Below are 18297 nucleotides of genomic sequence, written 5' to 3' on the forward strand. Positions count from 1 at the left end.
TGCACGGCAGCCAATCGGTGCCAGAACTCTCACCACACACCAGCTTGAGGTGGAGAGTGAGGGAATTAATGAATCAGCCAATTATACAGGGGGATGATTAGGGGGCTAGATTGAATGAGCCTGCTTGGGCAGTTTTAGCCAGGACACCGGGGGGATCCCCTACTCTTTGTGATAAGTGCCCTGGGATCTTTTATTAGTGAGTCAGGACCTCGGTTTTACGTCTCCTCCGAAGGACGGCACCTTCCACAGCACAGTGTCCCCGTCACTGCACTGGGGCATGGGGATTGATGTTTTGGCCAGAGGGAAGAAGGCCACCTACTGGCCACCAACCGACACCACTTCCAGCAGCAACTCAGTGTTTCCCAGTTGGTCTCCCATCCAAGTACTAACCAAGCCCACACCTGCTCCATTGGTCTAGCTGCTGACAAACCAAGATGCTTCAATAGCAGCCTTCAGCTCTTCTGCATTGTCTCATGTCTCTCATCTTTCTTTTGGCAATGCCCCATAGACCTCTGAAGAATAAGTCCCGCCTCCGAGGCTCCTGGTTCCCTCGGTCAAATGTCTATGGGAAATAACATGGGGTTTATGAATGATCGTACATAACAAACTCTGTAGGTGGCGAAGAAGTAAAAGCTGCGTCACGTTTTGAACTACACACTTTTCTATCTAGTTTCCACTGGGGTTTTGGATTGTCTGTGCCGTTAAAGTAGTTAACCATTATGAAGAAGCATTATGTTAACCCAGATCTGCGCAGACTTAGGACGTCATGACTCTCCCAGTCAAGGTTACATAGCAACGGCAATGTTTCATAGTTTGTCTTCACCGAAATGGAGTTCAGTGGCACCAGAGCCTGCCTACGGAGTTGGCGCCAACGCTGCTCGTTCATGTGTGAAATCGATCAAATCGATCTAAATCTGAATAACAGCCAACAAACTCTTATCACGGTTGAACCAAAAAGTCAAGTCGTGGAGAAAAGAGGCTGAACCTCGCCAGCGAATATGTTTTATAGACCACTGAAATCACGCGTGAAATGACCATCACGTTAGGTTGTGACTGGTTGCGAGCAAGGACATCTAACTCCCTCCTCCCTAACAAGTATGACGTATGAAGTCTGTTCAGACCAGAACTAGCTCCCGGTTAGCATTAATAATCATTTACTACTTTAACGGCACCAACAATCCAAAACCCCAGTGGAAACTAGATGAAAAAAGTGTGTAGTTCAAAACGTGATGCAGCTTTTACTTCTTCGCCACCTACAGAGTTTGTTATGTACGATCATTCAAAAACCCTGTGTTATTTCCCATAGACATTTGACTGAGGGAACCGGGAGCCTCGGAGGCGGGACCTATTCTTCAGAGGTCTATAGATTCTCTATGGGGTTCAGGTCAGGCGAGTTTGTTGGCCAATCAAGCACAGTAATCCCATGGTCATTGAATCAGGTTTTGGTACTTTTGGCAGTGTGGGCAGGTGCCAAGTCCTGCTGGAAAATGAACTCAGCAACTCCATAAAGCTTGTCTGCTGAAGGAAGCATGAAGTGGCTCCCCAAATCAACACAGACTGGAAACTTCACACTGGACTTCAAGCATCTTAGATTGTGTGTCTCCATTCTTCCTCCAGACTCCAGGAACTTGGTTTCCAAATGAGTTGCAACATTGGCTCTCATCAGAAAAGAGAACGTTGGGCCACTGAGCAACAGACCAGTTCTTTTTTTCTGCAGTGACTCCAGCCTCAGTCAACTCCTTGTGAAGCTCCCCCACACTTTTGAGTGGCCTTTTCCTGCCAATCCTCTCCAGGCTGCGGTCATCCCTGCTGCTTGTGCACCTTTTTCTTCCACACTTTTCCCTTCCACTTGACTTTCTATTAATTACCCTTTGAGGCTTTCCCTCCTTGTGTCAATGATGGTTTTCTGCACAACTGTCTGGTCAGCAGTCTTCCCCATGAGTGTCAATTCTACTGAACCAGACTGAGAGACCATTTAAAGGCTCAGGAACCCTTTGCAGGTGTTTTGGATTAATTCACTGATTAGAGTGTGAAACTTTGAGCAAACAATATTGAACTTTGTCACAATATTACAATTTTGAGACTTTGAATTTGGGGTTTTCATAAGCTGTAAGCCATAATCATCAAAATGATAACAAATTAAGGCTTGAAATATCTCACTTTGCATGTAATGAGTCTATATAACATACTGCAGACTGCAACAAAGGAACGTACCATGTCGATGACAATGCTATACATTATATGAAACACTACACACACACACACACACACACACACACACACACACACACACACACACACACACACACACACACACACACACACACACACACACACACACACACACACACACACACACACACACAATACATCACACAACTTGTATTAACAATATAATAATGACAGAGGTTATAAGATGCAAGAAACGCGCTAAACTACTGGGTTGTAACCATTGCGAAAAAGTCTGCAATGGTTTATTGGGTGAGTAGTTCCTTCACAAAAATAATGTACACTGTCGTGTACCCAGTGTTGCCACAGTTACCTTGAAAAAGTAATCTGATTACTGTTTACTGACTACTCCTCTAAACTAGCTACTCTAATCTAACTTAGTTACTTTACTGATTACTTGGTTTTTAAAGTAACTAAGTTAGATTACAAGTTGTTTATTAGTTACATTCAGCAGCTGCCGACAGCACCCCCTGCTGCCTCAAAATAAAAATGACAACCGGTTTTGCCAATACTCACTTTATGGAAGTGCATTTTAAACAGTAACGTCAACCATGTATCTCCTGACGCAATAGGCATCTAATGGCATTCAGCTGTGTTTGGGGGGAGTAGTGGGATTGCGATATGCCGGAGTTGACGCGCCAGTACCGCGCCGAGACGTGCGTCAACGCGTTAACGCTGGAAGGCGATAAACCGGCGGGCCAATTGCATTACATTAATTGAGGACATTACATTATAACAGGGTCCGCGGGCGGAGTTGTTGACGGGGGGTGCGGGGGGTTGTACGGGATTACGGGCTGCTGGAGTTGACGTGCCAGGGTTACCGCGCCGAGACGCCAACTAACCTTAATATTGCCATCTTTAGCTGACACAAACTCAAAATAGTGCCTGTATTTCCAGCTGGAAAACGCGCATCTCTCTCCTCCCTCCGTTGTTGATGACGTTTGTGTGGCGGTAGGTAGGCCTACAGCCTGCTACACGTGAGTCGACGTCCTCAGGCGGAAACGTGATTTGTTGCGTAGGCCTACGTCACCCCGAGACGCAAGAAGAAAGCAAATATATATTTTTACTAAGGAAAATGACAAAAATAGTAACGCACAGTGACTTGGATAAGTAACTTTAATCTGATTACTGGTTTGGAAATAGTAACGCGTTAGACTACTCGTTACTGAAAAAAAGCAGTCAGATTAGAATAAAGCTTACTAGGTAGCGCGTTAGTGGCATCACGGCTTGTACCTTTGCCTTTTCTTTAGTTTTCCAAATTCTATTTTGCTCCGAATCAAATGTTTTTAAGTCACGACCTTGACGAACAATTGGCTTGGTTCCAGGCTTAAAACTCTTTATATAACTATTTTAGGAAAAGTCAGCAGAGATAATTAATGGGAAATTTACTTTCGGGAACAGAGCTGTTCAAAAAGCGAGTGGCCCGCCTCCCCCCAATCAGCACACGTTTTGGTCCGTTAAAGTCATAAAGGCGTCTCAGAACCTCCGGTCGTGTCCCCCACAACGCTGGTCCTGCCTCTGAGACAGGTGAGTCCGTAGACCTCCGGTGTTCCTTGACGGCGTCTCGTTCCCCTCTTCAAGGCCTATACATCCTAGGAGTGGTACCTGGAGGTCTTTCCCTTACGAGCTCCGGTCTCTCCACAAGAGAACGATAGTTCTGTTATTTTAACTCTAGTTCTAGGATTGTAGGCGTAGCCGTCTAGGCTTCGACTTATGGGCTTGTCCCGTGCGCGTGCTTGCACACAATGAAAGTTTGCAAGTTCGCAAGTCCTCCACGCTATTCTTTCAGCAATTGGAGGGAACAGCAAGTGGGAAACTAGACGGCTACGCCAACAATCATAGAACTAGAGTTATAATAACATAACTATCATTCTATTTCATGTAGGCTACGCCGTCCAGGCTTCGCCTTATGGGCTAAGGTGAAGCTGCGAGCGGAGCCCCATCAATGTACTCCTGCTGGACCTCAGTCACAACTCAGGTCTCACCCGCCATTAGACCTTTTTATTGTACAAATATGTGCGCTTGCTACATTACTAATCAGCATTACTGACCTAAGAAAAATGGATTAATAACGTAGCTGACAAGTGTGCATTGAGTAATAAACAAAAGTATAATAGTCGGTGATATCAGAAAACATTCCTTAAACATCAGGCCGGATGGTGTTGTTTCTGGAGGGGTTCGGTCACAACAATTCAAGTGGCAGATTTTCAAAATACGATATTCCAACCCAGTCTCAAACCAAAATGTAGTATAACTACGTTGGTTCACTGCCAAAAAAGTTTCTGTGATAGGAACGGGGTGCTGAGGTCCATGTATACAATGTAAGCACCGTTCACGTTGCTTATGTTACCAGTTCTATGTGATGGTTAATTTACACAAACTCAGATTAGAATTGATCTGATTGACCTTAATAGAGCAAAACCAGTCATTTACTAATTTAAAGATGAATGAATTGCTTGCTTTTATAACAAACCATTGTGTACTAATTCCTATAACGCAGTACGGCTGACAGCTAACGTACATTGTCTTGTTTTTGTCGTATACTAGGTTCCGCTGGCTAGGAAATAGGCACATATACTAAGGTGCACCAGACAGAACAGCGCTTCCCTGTGTGCCGAGTCAATGACCCCCTCATGTGAGAGAGGTTAATCTTCATGCTCAGTCTGTATTGACGATTTCTGTTATTGAGTGAAATTATCCTGGCAAGCTGCATATTTATAGGAATAAGAAATAGAGAAACAAATTAATTATTGCTTAATTTCTAATGGAATATGGAATCTACCTGAATTATCTCAATTATCACTCACATTGAGCATGTGAGACGACGGAGAAGTCTAGTAATCTGTTAAATGGTGTGTGTGTGTGTGTGTGTGTGTGTGTGTGTGTGTGTGTGTGTGTGTGTGTGTGTGTGTGTGTGTGTGTGTGTGTGTGTGTGTGTGTGTGTGTGTGTCCAAGGCCAAGCTACTGCGGCCCACGGGTGGCAGCCAGGCCCGCCATTATGGTCGCAAATTATAGGGTGGGGCCTGTTATACCCATATTGACCAATTTTATATGAATGAGGGCATTCAACTCTTCTAAAATGTTTGGAGGCCCTTGCCCAACCAAAATCGATGGAATTGGTGTGATCTAGTCTAGTATCTAGTACACTTGGGATTGGGAATGAGCTAAAGACATGGGGTCTATTTTAAATGAAAGAGGGCCTAACGGACTTACAAGATTAGATGCCTCCCTGAGAGGTCAAATGGAGATGTAAAAAACACACCATTAATGGGAGCTTAGAATGACTTATGAAAGTTATAAATTGGGGGGGCTCTAGCCCGGCAGTAAAGGCTCACACAGCATCATCAAATGCTCCATTGAAACGCATTGGAAACACAAGCGGTTGATAGAAATGTATCTAAATTTGCAGGCAAGATTTAGAAACTTGGCCATTAGACCTTCAACCAGGGGCATCTTGGGATCGTTATGTAAAAAGGCACACCCTTACCCTGAACCACAGACGCCCCCTCCCTGCCCCACTCGGGCCCTAGAAGAAGATTTTGAAGTCTCAGGGCAGTAGGACATTCCTATCTTCCTATCACACTTCTGGGAAACCTAGTAAAAAATTTTGGAATTTGGAAACTTTTATGTAAGCGCTAGAACTTATGTCTGTATGCATTTTTGGCATCTCTAGCTATCTCGAAATGGTGGGAAAAGGGGCATGACCTCCAACAGTAGAGTTAATGGGCATGAAACAGCAGGCAGTTTCCCATTTCTGGTGGGATGGAGATGGAAATTTGTGCCTTAAGGCGTGTAGACCCAGCTGGCCTCCGGATACGTTTTTCAAGTCTGGGATCAAAAGGAGCCGGCACCACGGCCCTTATGAGATGAATAAAAGTTAATGTGCATTTCCCTGATCATTTTTTGTCGTTATGAAAGAGGCCTGATGCATGTTAGATGGGTAGGGTTTAGTTCTGGGAAGAACTTAAGCTCAAAAGCGAGCCGCTGGGTTAAGCGCCAGGAGAAGCAGAGGGCGGGGTGTTTGTGGGCAGTAGGAGTACCCTATACATAAAAAGGAGGCTTGCAATGAACATTTCACTCAGTCACTCAGATGAGGAATGACCGCTCACACATGATAATAAACCTGCCTCCTTAAATCAATGGGCTTGGTGTTTTGCTTTAAAAAATATGCTATTGGCTGTATCACTACCAAATCTTTCTGTGCGCAGCTCCTGGAGTGACCTAACTAGCCCCCAGACAGTGATTAAAAAAACAAAAACGAGTCAGGTTGATTACAAAACTAACTTATTAATTACAACCAAACTATTAATTATGGGTTTCCTTCAAAAGGCATCTTATAATAGGTGTATATTTCCTAGCCAGCGGAACCTAGTTTACGGTAACTCAGCTGCAACACTTAACGTCATTATGTCAAAGAGTCTGCTGTGGGTTGGAGCAGAGCTATTGGTTGGATTAATAGCCGGCTAAATCATTTATCTTTCAATTAGTCAATGACTGAAGTGCACTATTAAGGTGATAAATCCTTACCTAGGTTTGTCTAAATTACACTTCACACAGAACTCATGAACTTGTTTGCAACGTGAACAGTGCTTACATTGTGTACAATAACGTTCTTCATCACAGCGTCCCGCTCCTATCACAGGAACCTAGAATCAATATGTTTGGGGGTTTGGGTGTTGTTCAGAATATTGTGTTCTTATAGCATGTTCATGTTCAAATACAGAATGCGGGAATGTAGCAAAAAATGTAATAATAAACAAGCACATATGGTTATATTGAAAAACATGTCTAATAAAATGTCATTTTGGTTATATCTGAATGTAGACTAGGATTATAGTCAATACCCCCCAAAAAGGCATGAAAACGCCACAAGCAGTTTGCCTAACTATACAATCACTCAATGAAGATTATGACATTTATAACTAGAACGGTTAGAAAAAAAAGGATATTGCATTTTCCACAGATAATCATGAATGTTTGGTTGTCAGCGATAACAGTCCAAATCAACCACAAAGTAACGATAGGAAACGTTTTATTCCAACCAATTTCTGGCAAGGCCTGAAAGAAGAGAAACGGCATATATGTTCATTGAACGAATATTATGAAACTAAGGAGTACAACTAAGGAGTACAATTTTTACCAAAACCCTTTTGAATGCCGAATCTTATATCAAAATATAGCATTTTCCACTGAGAATGTGTCAGCCATCTCCAGCCTTGTTTTTGCAGCCAGAAACTTTTCACGGTACGTGGACACAGGCCTGTAGAAAAGAATAGGCCAAACAAACAGAGGCATGTCACATCTTTAGAGCCCTAATTGTAAAACTACTACTTTTCCACTGTGGACCAACGTAGTTAGACACCATTTTGGTGTGAGACTGGGTTGAATATTCATTACTCGTATTATAGTCGTCAGAACACGGACCAGAAAATTAGAGCAATAAAAACCGCAAATTCGAACCGCAGCAGCCAGGACAGGCCGAAGCTATCGAGACGGAATGCAACGGTGGCCAACAGGAGCTCTGGGAAGAACGACGGGTCCGTTAAGTTGACCAGAATGTGCAAGTTATGTATATTTTAACTCAGACCTCAATAAGCACACAGGTGCGTGAATGTGTTTTGCACCATATTCAATGTAGCAAAAATGTATACGTATCTAACGTATACATTTTTAAATTTGTGATTTGTAGAAAATAATTTATGCATCTGCAATGAAGAATTTGAGAATAATTTGTTGTTCGTGGGAGAGAAGCACATTTCTACAAGCCCCTCAAGCATTTTTACGGATACACATGTATCGGTAATACCAGAGCCATGTATTGATAATGGAATCTCCTTTGTGAAACTGGGTGGGTAAGATCAGATGTCACGTGTGGGGCTATGAGCGGGGTGCGTACCAAACACGTGTGCACCCCTTCTGATGGCGATAGCCGCGGCAGCTACGTAAGCATGGTGACCTTATAGCAGCCCGACAGTGTAGCCTGCTAATAAATCCAATGAAAAAGAACGTACAAGAAGGACGGCAAACTTTTATGCGACATTTTCTTCAATAAATTAAGCTTTTGCCGTTGTTCAGAAATATCTCGGGTACTGTGTTTGTTTGTTATTATCCCCGTTGCAAGTAAGTGACAATTCTGTCGACCAATCTGAGAGATAGGTACGGCTAATCGCAGCTAATGGTGTGTTCCAGACGCCTCGTACACCAGCCACACAAGTTGCAAGTGGGGACATCTCCCAACTTTCTCGTGGCATTTCACGGAGGAACGCCCCCTTTTGGTCGGTCCAACTTGGAATTCTGAGAGTAGAGCGAGTTCAGTGAGGCTGACCGTACGGCTCCATAACAAAAATGGCTGCTCCCGTAAAGGATTTATTTTCTTTGTATTTGTACCACGTTGGTCATTTTAAATGCTCTTACACACTTGATTACATTGCTTCTTTATTCCGGTCACCAGTTTATGCAAAGTTGTGTTTGTTTGTTTTCAAGCTGGTTTGCTAAAGAGGCTAATGTAGCTAACAATAACAATGACTAGCCAATGACATGATGCGATCACAAAGACAAACTGGAATGCTTTAAGTGCTACCAGCCAAGAAATTACGTCACAAGAGCAACTCGCGTGGGTGATGTACGAGGCATTTGGAACACACCATAAGTCCGGACCCTGCCCACTTTTGGAGGAAAGGAGGATGTAAAGCTTGCAGCATGTAAAGCTGGAGCCAGGAGTTTTCAATAGCATCCAGCTGCAGCCCTGGAGCCACACACTAGTGGTGGATTTCATGATTCATTTGAATGAATCAGTTCGCGTCGGTCAGTTCGCCAAGAAGAGTTGTTCATTTGTTTGTTCATTCGTTCGCATTTCCGGTAGCGGTGAATCATGATTCTCAGTCACTGAGTCGGTCAGACTCGGCTCCTCCCTTGTTCTCGTTCAAACGAATCGCGAATGCACGTTTGCGAATGCCGAGTCGGTCAGACTCAGGTCGGTTTGTTCGTTTTAAAGAGTCGTTCATTCGAACTGATTCGTTCGCGAATGAGCCACCACTACCACACACTGTGGTGTGGCAGCAGCACTGTGGTGTGTTTTGGGGGAAGTGTATGAGATGTTTTAGAGCGTTTAGGAAAAGAATCCTCTCCACACATATCAGGCTGAGGTTTGTGGAAAAGATAACAAGTGGGAACAAGTATGAATAAGAACAACAAAGCAAACATACTGTAAGTGTGAACAAAAACAACAAAGTAGAGCCAGGGAGTGTCAATAAATAAAACAAAGTTAGTCATGTGTGGAACAAGAACAACAAATGTGTGAACAGGTGTGCGTGTGTATCTAACTTGAAAAACAAGAACTAATTGAGCAACAGGGAGGAATATTATAAGTGATTAATAAAACAAAAAAAATCCTTCACATACATCAGGCTGAGGTTAAGGATTCAATGAACGTGCTGAAGGTAAACAACAGTAATAAGGGGTACCTTGGCAGCAAGAGTAAGATTTAAGCAATTTCAACACAGCAGACTTCCTCACCTAAGGTCATAACATCTAGGCCACTGCCAAACACCTAACTGGTTGCCATGGATGTATTTGGCCTCTCCATTCCCGGCACACCATCCCCACCACCACTAGCCATCTCCAGCACCAGTCCCCACCACCACTAGCCATCTCCAGCACCAGTTCCCACCACCACTAGCCATCGCCAGCACCAGTTCCCACCACCACTAGCCATCTCCAGCACGAGTCCCCACCACCACTAGCCATCGCCAGCACCAGTTCCCACCACCACTAGCCATCGCCAGCACCAGTTCCCACCACCACTAGCCATCGCCAGCACCAGTCCCCACCACCACTAGCCATCTCCAGCACCAGTCCCCACCACCACCAGCCATCACCAGCAGCAGTCCCCACCATCCTTCGCCAGCACCAGCCAGCTCAAGCAGCTATCGCCTACAGCACCAGCACCACCAGTGTTTGCCAGCACCAGCCAGCTCAAGCCACCAGCAACAGCAACCGCCAGCAGCAGCAGCAGCAGCAGCAGCAGGTAGCAGCCACCACCTGCAGCAGAGTGGAAATAAGTCACACTACTGTCTGTGTAATAAACATTTTAAAGCTCATTATGGCTTATATTTCTTGTGTGGAATAATTTGTTTTCATACATGTAATCCAACAGCTCTTTCAAGGGTATAATTAATCAAACGCAACCTTATTTCTACTAGTTATAGCACAAGTCAGGTTCAGCAGATAAAACCTAAATAAAACCTGTCCTTAATCAACCTTAATGACCCTAGTGATCCAACATCAATAACTAAATAAAAGTTGCCAAACTTCGTAATTGTTGGTGTAGCGTTACCTTCACAGCTGGTGAAATCAAACTTACTAGTGATGGGCAAAACAATCCAATGAGCACGACACATGATAGAAACACACCGCACAAGGCACGCACATCACACCGCTAACCCTTATCTGAGCCAACACATGAGTAACCGACCACCCTCCAGGTCAAGGCCCGAACCGGAGGCAGGAGGACACGAGTGGGCAAAACAACCCGTAGAGCACGACACATGATAAGAAACACACCACCTGAAACGTATACATCACACCACTAGGCCTCAACCGACCACCCTCCAGGTCGAGGCCCGAACCAGGGGCAGGAGGGCACGAGTAAACACACCACATACCACACATACAACACGCCGTTAATCTTTGTCTAAACCCACGCAGGAGTAACTGGCCATCCTCCAGATTCAGGCCCGAACCGAAGGCCAGTCGGAACTCAGACAATGCACCACACATTCGCGAACCACTGGTGCCAGTCTACTGATAACATAGCACCCATAACTCCCAAGATACTCCTTGGGAACCCCTCGCACCTGATCAGGAGGAACACTGAGCACTCATAAATTGTATCGGTAAGCAGAGACACAAGGTCAAGATGTGCGCTCAGAGACACACACAAACACCTACCCTAAGCACACACACCTCGTTAGGAGGAAAAACACAGCATAAGACCATACCACACAGATCATCTCACACTCTTCTGAAGCAGAACTTCCAAGGAGGCGAAGCTCCAGACGACCTCAGCGCTGATAGGGACTTAGAAATATTCGATCTCTCACGCTTTATGTACCTGTATCACTTTTACCATTTTACTCAATAAGTCCGAGGCCCTCGTGCTGATAGCATTTATCACCTCTCCGTCTCATTTTCTCTGGTCAAGTAGCTAGACAGACTGATTTTTCCCAACACTAGCAGGCAATGAAAATCTGTCTACCAAGATAAAAAATATATGTATAATTACGCTGTGCACATACAAATAAAGAGTATATGCATCATAAAGGGCCTCTGATAAAATATAGACAGTTGACAAAAGAGGTAGCTATTTAATCAACTTACCTCAGAAGTTAGTTGACGGCCAGCAATGGAGATGAATGATGTCCAAAACCGTAGTAGAATGGACTTTTGGAACTAAGTGAGGCTGCATGCCCCGGAAGTAGGCCGCAAAAAGTGTACAACAGAGTCCAATAAAAAAAATAAAATAGAAAGTATTATCCAATGGGAGTGTCACCACTCCCATTGGATAATACACTTTCTATTTTATTTTCTGCAACTACAAATTCCCCTGTCACAGGTGCTTGTTGTTTTGCTCCAGTAATATACCTGCATACGTATCTCAGTCCACCAAGGGTTCAGTGTGTTAAGGTAAGAACAATGCTCATGGACGTATTTTAGTTGGTTGTGAGAATTATAAAGTGCATGCAGAAAAAAGGGCTCGGCAAGTTAATGCATTAACTAATTAATTATCGCAGACAATTATTTTATCTCACATTACCGCAGTTTTTAATATTTATTTGTAAAAGTCTGTTGCTCACTGGCTTTTATTTTGTAAAAGTCCATCTTGAGTGAGCCTAGTAGAGATGTGAGGTTGGCGGTCACATCCGTGGACACACGGATAATCCGCGGGGCGGGTGGATTGCGTGATAAAAAGTAATACTTGGATGAATTCCGCCCAGCACTCGTCCGCTGGTTTACGTCAGCATTGCACTGTGCGACCATCCTTGTTGTGTATGCCCTTACACATTGTTGAAATAATATGCTGGATGCTTTTTCTTTCTATGTGGTTTTTAGTTAATGATCGGGCTATAATAAGACCACCTTGGCTATGTAATCGCTGACAACAGGGGACATTTCATAATGGTTGGTAGAAACTGGGACATTTTAGCGTCCCGACAGGTTTTTGTCGGGACTCGGGACACGCAACTCAGGCCCCGTCGCTTTTTACTCGCTAGTAATCGGTAAAAAGTGGAGACATTTTGTATTCGGTCACCATAGACTTCGGATGTAATGACCAGAATGGACAACGACGACCAACTAGCAGCCTATCTTCTGTTTTTGTTGCACATTGATTGAGTCGTATTCAGCTTTCAAGTTGCGAGAATCCATACATACCATAATCACAACTTCTAGTGGTAGACCAATTGTAAAGTAATAGCATGCACAGACAAAGAACAACTATTTGTTCTCTATTTACCACGGACATGCATGGCGACACGTAAACCCGACGCAGAACCATAAACGTTCACGACTACGTCGAGCGTCTGCGTGGTCCTTGCGTTGCGTGAACGTGGGACCATAAAGGGCCCTTAAGTCTTGTGCGTTTGAGCTGACCGTCCAGACGGATCTGGTGGATCCGGTGCCCGAAAACTGAAATCAGGTCCCAGGGTGGATTCAGATAAAAACTGACCTATGTGGTTTCGTGTTAGGATTCGTTATTTCTGCTCAATCTAAAAGGTTTAACAACTGCTTTCTCCTCCTCGACTGTATGTTTATATACAGTCAGTGGCGGTTTTAGCTATGGGCCATGCGGCATTACAGGGGGGGGGCGGCATGAGCAAACAATTCCGTCAGACTGCGGTCACGCCCCCCCGTCAACAATTCCGTCAGACCGCGATTGCGCGCACGCCGCCCCCCCCCCTCCCAACAACTTTCCGGGGCTACTGTATACAGTGTGCATGGGCTTGATGCACGCAGGTTTGATGCACTCCACTTTTTTTTTGTGGAGAACCAGCGCCATGAAGTGGCCTTGAATATGTACTACAGCGTTTCTACAGCTCGATGCGTTTTCACAACGAGTCTGTCTTTACGGAGGTATTCCCGAATCGCATGAAAGGAAAACAGATTGTTTTCGCCCGTGTGGACGGGGCCTCAAAATCGGGACTGTCCCTACAAAACCGGGACGTCTGGTCATCCTAAATGATGGGCAGGTGCAGGTATCAATTGTTGAAAAAAAACATTGCTTCGGGTGGATGGTGGGTGGATTATTGATATTAAGCAGCGAATGCGTATGACATTACAGCTCATCCGCGCATCTCTAGGGCCTAGTATGTTGCCTACTGCTGCGGCACTCACAGGAAAGAGGAAACAGTCAGAGTCAAAGTTATTTGTAACCACTGCAAAGTTGGATTTTCTTATCACCGGAGTACTTCCAGTCTGAAATACCACCTAAAAGCAATACTCAGTTGACACCAGCAAATCATTCACAAATGTTATGGCACTTTCGTTCACATGGCAGTACATTTACAATAAAAGTGCACTATACACTTTACACTTTTGAATTACTGGATTTTGCGTATAACGATGTGATTAATTGCGATTAATCACAGGAACTCACGCGATTACAACTTTGAATCATTGCCCAGCCCTGAAAAATACATTGCACTGATCCCACAGAAGAGACGCACCAAGAACTCTGGTTGGAATCATTTTTATTTGATCTGTCTGTAAAGCAAGGATATCTCATGAATACATGACATTTTCCACTTTGGAAAATGCCAAATTTGTGTCATAGTGAATTTCAAATATTGAAGAGAAACAGCTTTTTATGCATTTTTTTTATTTTTTATTCTGTACATATGTCACAAAACTGGGTATTACTGATGCCACAATATCCCATAAGAGGAAATTGCCATCAGAAGGGTCATCTCAATGGGGCCGCCATTAAAAACTAGAGCTCACAGTAGCAACAGATCAGATCTATTTTATGGCACAGAACACATGGTTATTCTCAGAAAGATTTCACAAGACAACTTACAAATGTTATTCCAACCAACACGACTTTTCATAAATTGAGTGTACACAGCATCTTATTTTCAGTATACTTGTACCGTGCCATGACAGATACACTTGAAGACTAAACACGGCAAGTCATTTCAAGTTTTGGGGAGGGTTTTTGGAGCCCCTCTCCAAAGCTTGGTTCGACAAGTCAAAATGCATTCATACCTTTGTAAAATTAAGACTGCATTTTCATGTTTAATGACAAGTTAGCAGGAAATTAACTATGTGTAAAACTGCTCTAGAGTTAAAGACAATTCAAGTCATCTGAAGTACTATCACAATGATTTAAAGTCAAACAAATACACCCTACAATCATCCATGGGCTGAAGATACGTCATGTCTTACAAACAACCCTATTCAACTGACAATTGGTCCAACGGCATCAATGGAAGGGTGGTAATGGGGGTTACATAGAAAAAGATGAATAAATGCTGTAATGCAAAACCATGGACACACGACATAGGTCTGAACTGGTCAAAGGTGGAATGTCCATGGACTAGGACGGGGTGACTCATCGATGACGTCAGCCTCAGTCATGTTGAACTCACGTTTTACAATCAGACATCCCCATTACTATCACTCTTAGGACCACATCCACTAACAGCAAAATAATGTAATGGGAGAAAAAGCAGAAATGAGTGCTTGGAAGGGTATTAGAACTAGACCTTTTTTTCTCCCAACATTTCTAAGTGTCTTTAGGAACATTGAAATAAGTGCCAGATAAGACGCCTGTCATCTAGTCTCCTATGCTGGAAAGGGCCGAGTGTCCAAGTACCGTGTTCATTAGAGGGGTAAGCATGCAACTTTACACCCTAAAAATATTGGTGAGGTGAACCTGGTGATACTCGAGACATAAAGCATAAGCAAATAACTACCCCCACTGAGATTCACTGAACCATCTGCTAATGGCCGCTAATACAAGGAGTCCAAATTCAGTCAAGATTTTTTTTTATTACACCTTTTGTAAGTATACATTTAGACAATTTTTATAAACATGCCATTGTGGTAGTGTCAAACAATTTGTAATGTCTATTGTTTTTAAGGTAGGATGAAGGGGATGTAAAAGGGAACCATGGTAAGATATGATTATTGGCTTTTCTAATTCCAGAAGTAGTGTCAACACAATGGGTGGATGCTATGAGGATGATAGATGGGAGGAGTTGCTTAATATGCACTACCCCTCAGGTACTGAGCCATCTGAAATGCCTTCTTGTTGAGCTTGCCGCCATGGACCCCATCCTTCCCCATCAATATAACCAACGCTGGAGAACACGTGGGGGAAAAAAAAAAAAGAGAAATTAACAGAATTGAAGAGCACCCCCCCCCCTTCCCCCTCCTTTAGTGAAGGGCAGTGGGAAAAACTAAATGGTGACACAGGATCTTACCACCACTCTTCATTGCTATTAAAAAGATGCCAAGACATTTGATTGCTTGCAAAGAATTCTTAACAGCAATATTTTAATTTTCTCTTTTTTATCCCTCAAATTTGATCTATTAGTGAGCTTGCAACATTAAAACCCTGAATCTCTCAAGTATTTTGCCATCGTGTATGCCTTCTTATTCAATACGCCTCCATGGACACCTTCTTTGCCCATTACAAGTACCAAGACTGAAAGAGAAAAGATAGGAAAAAAGGGAAAGTTTAGAGAAGTGAGTGGTACAGAAAATGCAGTCAAGAGAAGAAATGAGTATTAGAAGGAAGGCCTTTACTGATTAAATAATGTTAACGTTTATCTCCTAAAACTAAAGGAAGTTTAAAAACAGGAAAACATTTAGAACTTTGAGGATGCTTGATTAATGAAAGATGGCTAGGTGCAAAATAAACAAATCAATACATTTTATCTGAAATATGAAGGAAGCTGCAGTCCTTGTTATAGTAGGAATACAAGTGTTAATCTGCATGGAGTTGGAACTTTTGTGGGTTTTTTTTCATCAGGCTAGGGTTCACAATTCACATGCATGTTATTGTAACCAGGAAAAGTTTAGATGCCTGAATGGGACAGAGAGGACAGCAGAGTGAAAGGGTAAGTAGCCACTGAAATTAATCAGTGAATGTAATAACAAAGATAAGACAAAGACGGATTCTTGTGTTCATCTAAACTAATGGTATACAATTGGTGCACTTCAGAAACTCGCAGCTTCATCATATGATACGACCTGACGCTGACTTTGCCAATCTTTTTTTTCATGTGAGCGTTTCCTCAAGTCCCATGTGATGTTTTCAAACATCTGTTTAAAACTTGCGTGTGAGTTCTACAACCAAAAGAAACAATATAAATAAGGTTTACCTTTTCCAGCCTTCCCTACGGAGATGTTGAATGTTGGCTCCCCACCCGTGCTCTTTGTCCTGATGTCCATTGTCCAGTCACTTTCGGAGTTCAGGCTGTCTCTGATGACGGAGCATTTCTTGGCGCCCAGAGTGAGGCCATTGGTGAAGAAGCTCTCCCTGTCCTTTCCAACCAGGACGTCAATTTCTTGAACCTGCCGAGGGTTTAGGACAATAAAAAAATAATAATAATGAGAAGGACATTGGTACTGTGGATTAAATAAGAATGTAAATCTGCAATTGCATAGGTAGAAAGTGACTAGTTATGCACCATTGCTTCTACGTCAATGACACCATTATAGCATGTGAATGCATTTCAATCCAGGGAGGTTCTTCGTTAGAATACTAGCAACAAAAAAAAGCTATAGAAAGCTTTGGCCAACCGATGAAACATTGATAAAAACGAAATTGTGGCAAAACAACGGTCATGTTTGTTGGTTTTTTAACCAAACATGGATTACGATAACATGTTTTTAACCACGGACGCCCCATATTAAACGCCAGCCAGATGTATATGCAAGGATCCCAACTTGCAACCGTTCGTCTGCACCGTTATTCATAGCGGAAGGACAGTCTCTGGACCCAGTCTCAAACCTCATCTACAATAGTTACAGGCATTCATTTTTTGAACATGTGCTTTATAAATGCACCGCAGACACGCACACTTCAGGTGGTTCCTTAACAGCACTAGCCGGCTGGTAGCAGCTAATCACAGCGCTGCTCCCAGAGCAACACACACACACACACACACACACACACACACACACACACACACACACACACACACACACACACACACACACACAATACAGCCGATTAGTAAAATAGTCTGACACATGACGGCTATTGACAGTTCTATCCACTACATGTGGACGATGGTTCGTGTCAGCGGTGTGGCACTGTGTCCTGACCCGGCATGGGGTGGAGGATGGGATGGGTTCCGGGAGTATCGGGCCACAGCTAACTAGCATGCACAGCAGTGTTAGCTAGCTGCTAGAGCCAGCGGTATCACGGTGCTCAGACAGAGTTAACGTGTGTGTGTGTGTGTGTGTGTGTGTGTGTGTGTGTGGGGGGGGGGTGACACCCAGAACACAAAATCACAATGAAATGCCCCAGCAGAATCAGATACCATCTCCCCAGTGTCTCTTACCGTTATATTGGTAAAGGTGCTACCGGCATGTGCTGCCCAAACATACTTGGCGTCTGTGTACCCAACAATGGCGGCGTCCTGACAGTCGCCGTCTTCCATCAGGTTATCAACGTAGCTTTGCCAAGACATATTTAACAAACTGGTGAAATATAAAACCGCCGGTATCTTAAAAATACGGTTCGATGATAGAGGCGTTATCAATTGGCCTACAGAGGAATTTAGTGTTTCCTATTGAACCCACACTGCGACGCTAACAAACATCAACGGGCAGCAAAGAAAGCCAATGGGTGTAGTCCGATCAGATCCCTCCGCACAATGCGCTCTGTAGTCCGGATCAGATCCCTCCGCACAATGAGCTCTGGCGCTTTATGGAGAAAGGAGAGCGGCGGTATGCACCGCGCGCCCTTCAGTGGGAGGCCAGAGAACCACCTACAGCGAGGGCGGCGGACTGGTCGATTGAGTACCAAATTTATTCATGGCAGCAATTGCGTGTACA

At 43.8% G+C, this 18297-nt stretch overlaps 1 protein-coding gene across 2 annotated transcripts; it reads right to left on the bottom strand.

The window, feature by feature from the left end:
* Nucleotides 1–15256: 15256 nt before the first annotated feature.
* LOC311360562 (profilin-2-like) lies at nt 15257–18206 on the bottom strand. Of its 2 annotated transcripts, none has more exons than XM_084480657.1 (3): nt 17802–18123; nt 16614–16806; nt 15257–15587 (listed from the first exon to the last, which is right to left on the bottom strand). In XM_084480657.1, exons 1-3 carry the CDS (start codon nt 17928–17930, stop codon nt 15490–15492), a joined length of 420 nt encoding a protein of 139 aa, XP_084336783.1. In that variant the 5' UTR covers nt 17931–18123; the 3' UTR covers nt 15257–15489. The 2 variants fall into 2 exon arrangements, with proteins under 2 accessions (XP_084336783.1, XP_084336784.1); XM_084480658.1 differs by lacking the exon at nt 15257–15587 and adding an exon at nt 15605–15934 and having other exon boundaries at nt 17802–18206.
* Between the last annotated feature and the right edge of the window lie 91 nt (nt 18207–18297).

Source organism: Micromesistius poutassou (genome assembly GCF_964030765.1).
Source record: "Micromesistius poutassou genome assembly, chromosome: 16".
Taxonomy (NCBI): Eukaryota; Metazoa; Chordata; class Actinopteri; order Gadiformes; family Gadidae; genus Micromesistius; species Micromesistius poutassou.

Bases quoted from the DNA above. Each gene is read 5' to 3' on its own strand.
- LOC311360562 (XM_084480657.1), bottom strand. From the start codon at position 17,930: ATGTCTTGGCAAAGCTACGTTGATAACCTGATGGAAGACGGCGACTGT. The intron at 16,807-17,801 runs GTAAGAGACACT...AACCCTCGGCAG, and splicing joins GCACCTTTACCAATATAACG to GTTCAAGAAATTGACGTCCT. The intron at 15,588-16,613 runs GTAAACCTTATT...CGTGTTCTCCAG, and splicing joins CGTAGGGAAGGCTGGAAAAG to CGTTGGTTATATTGATGGGG.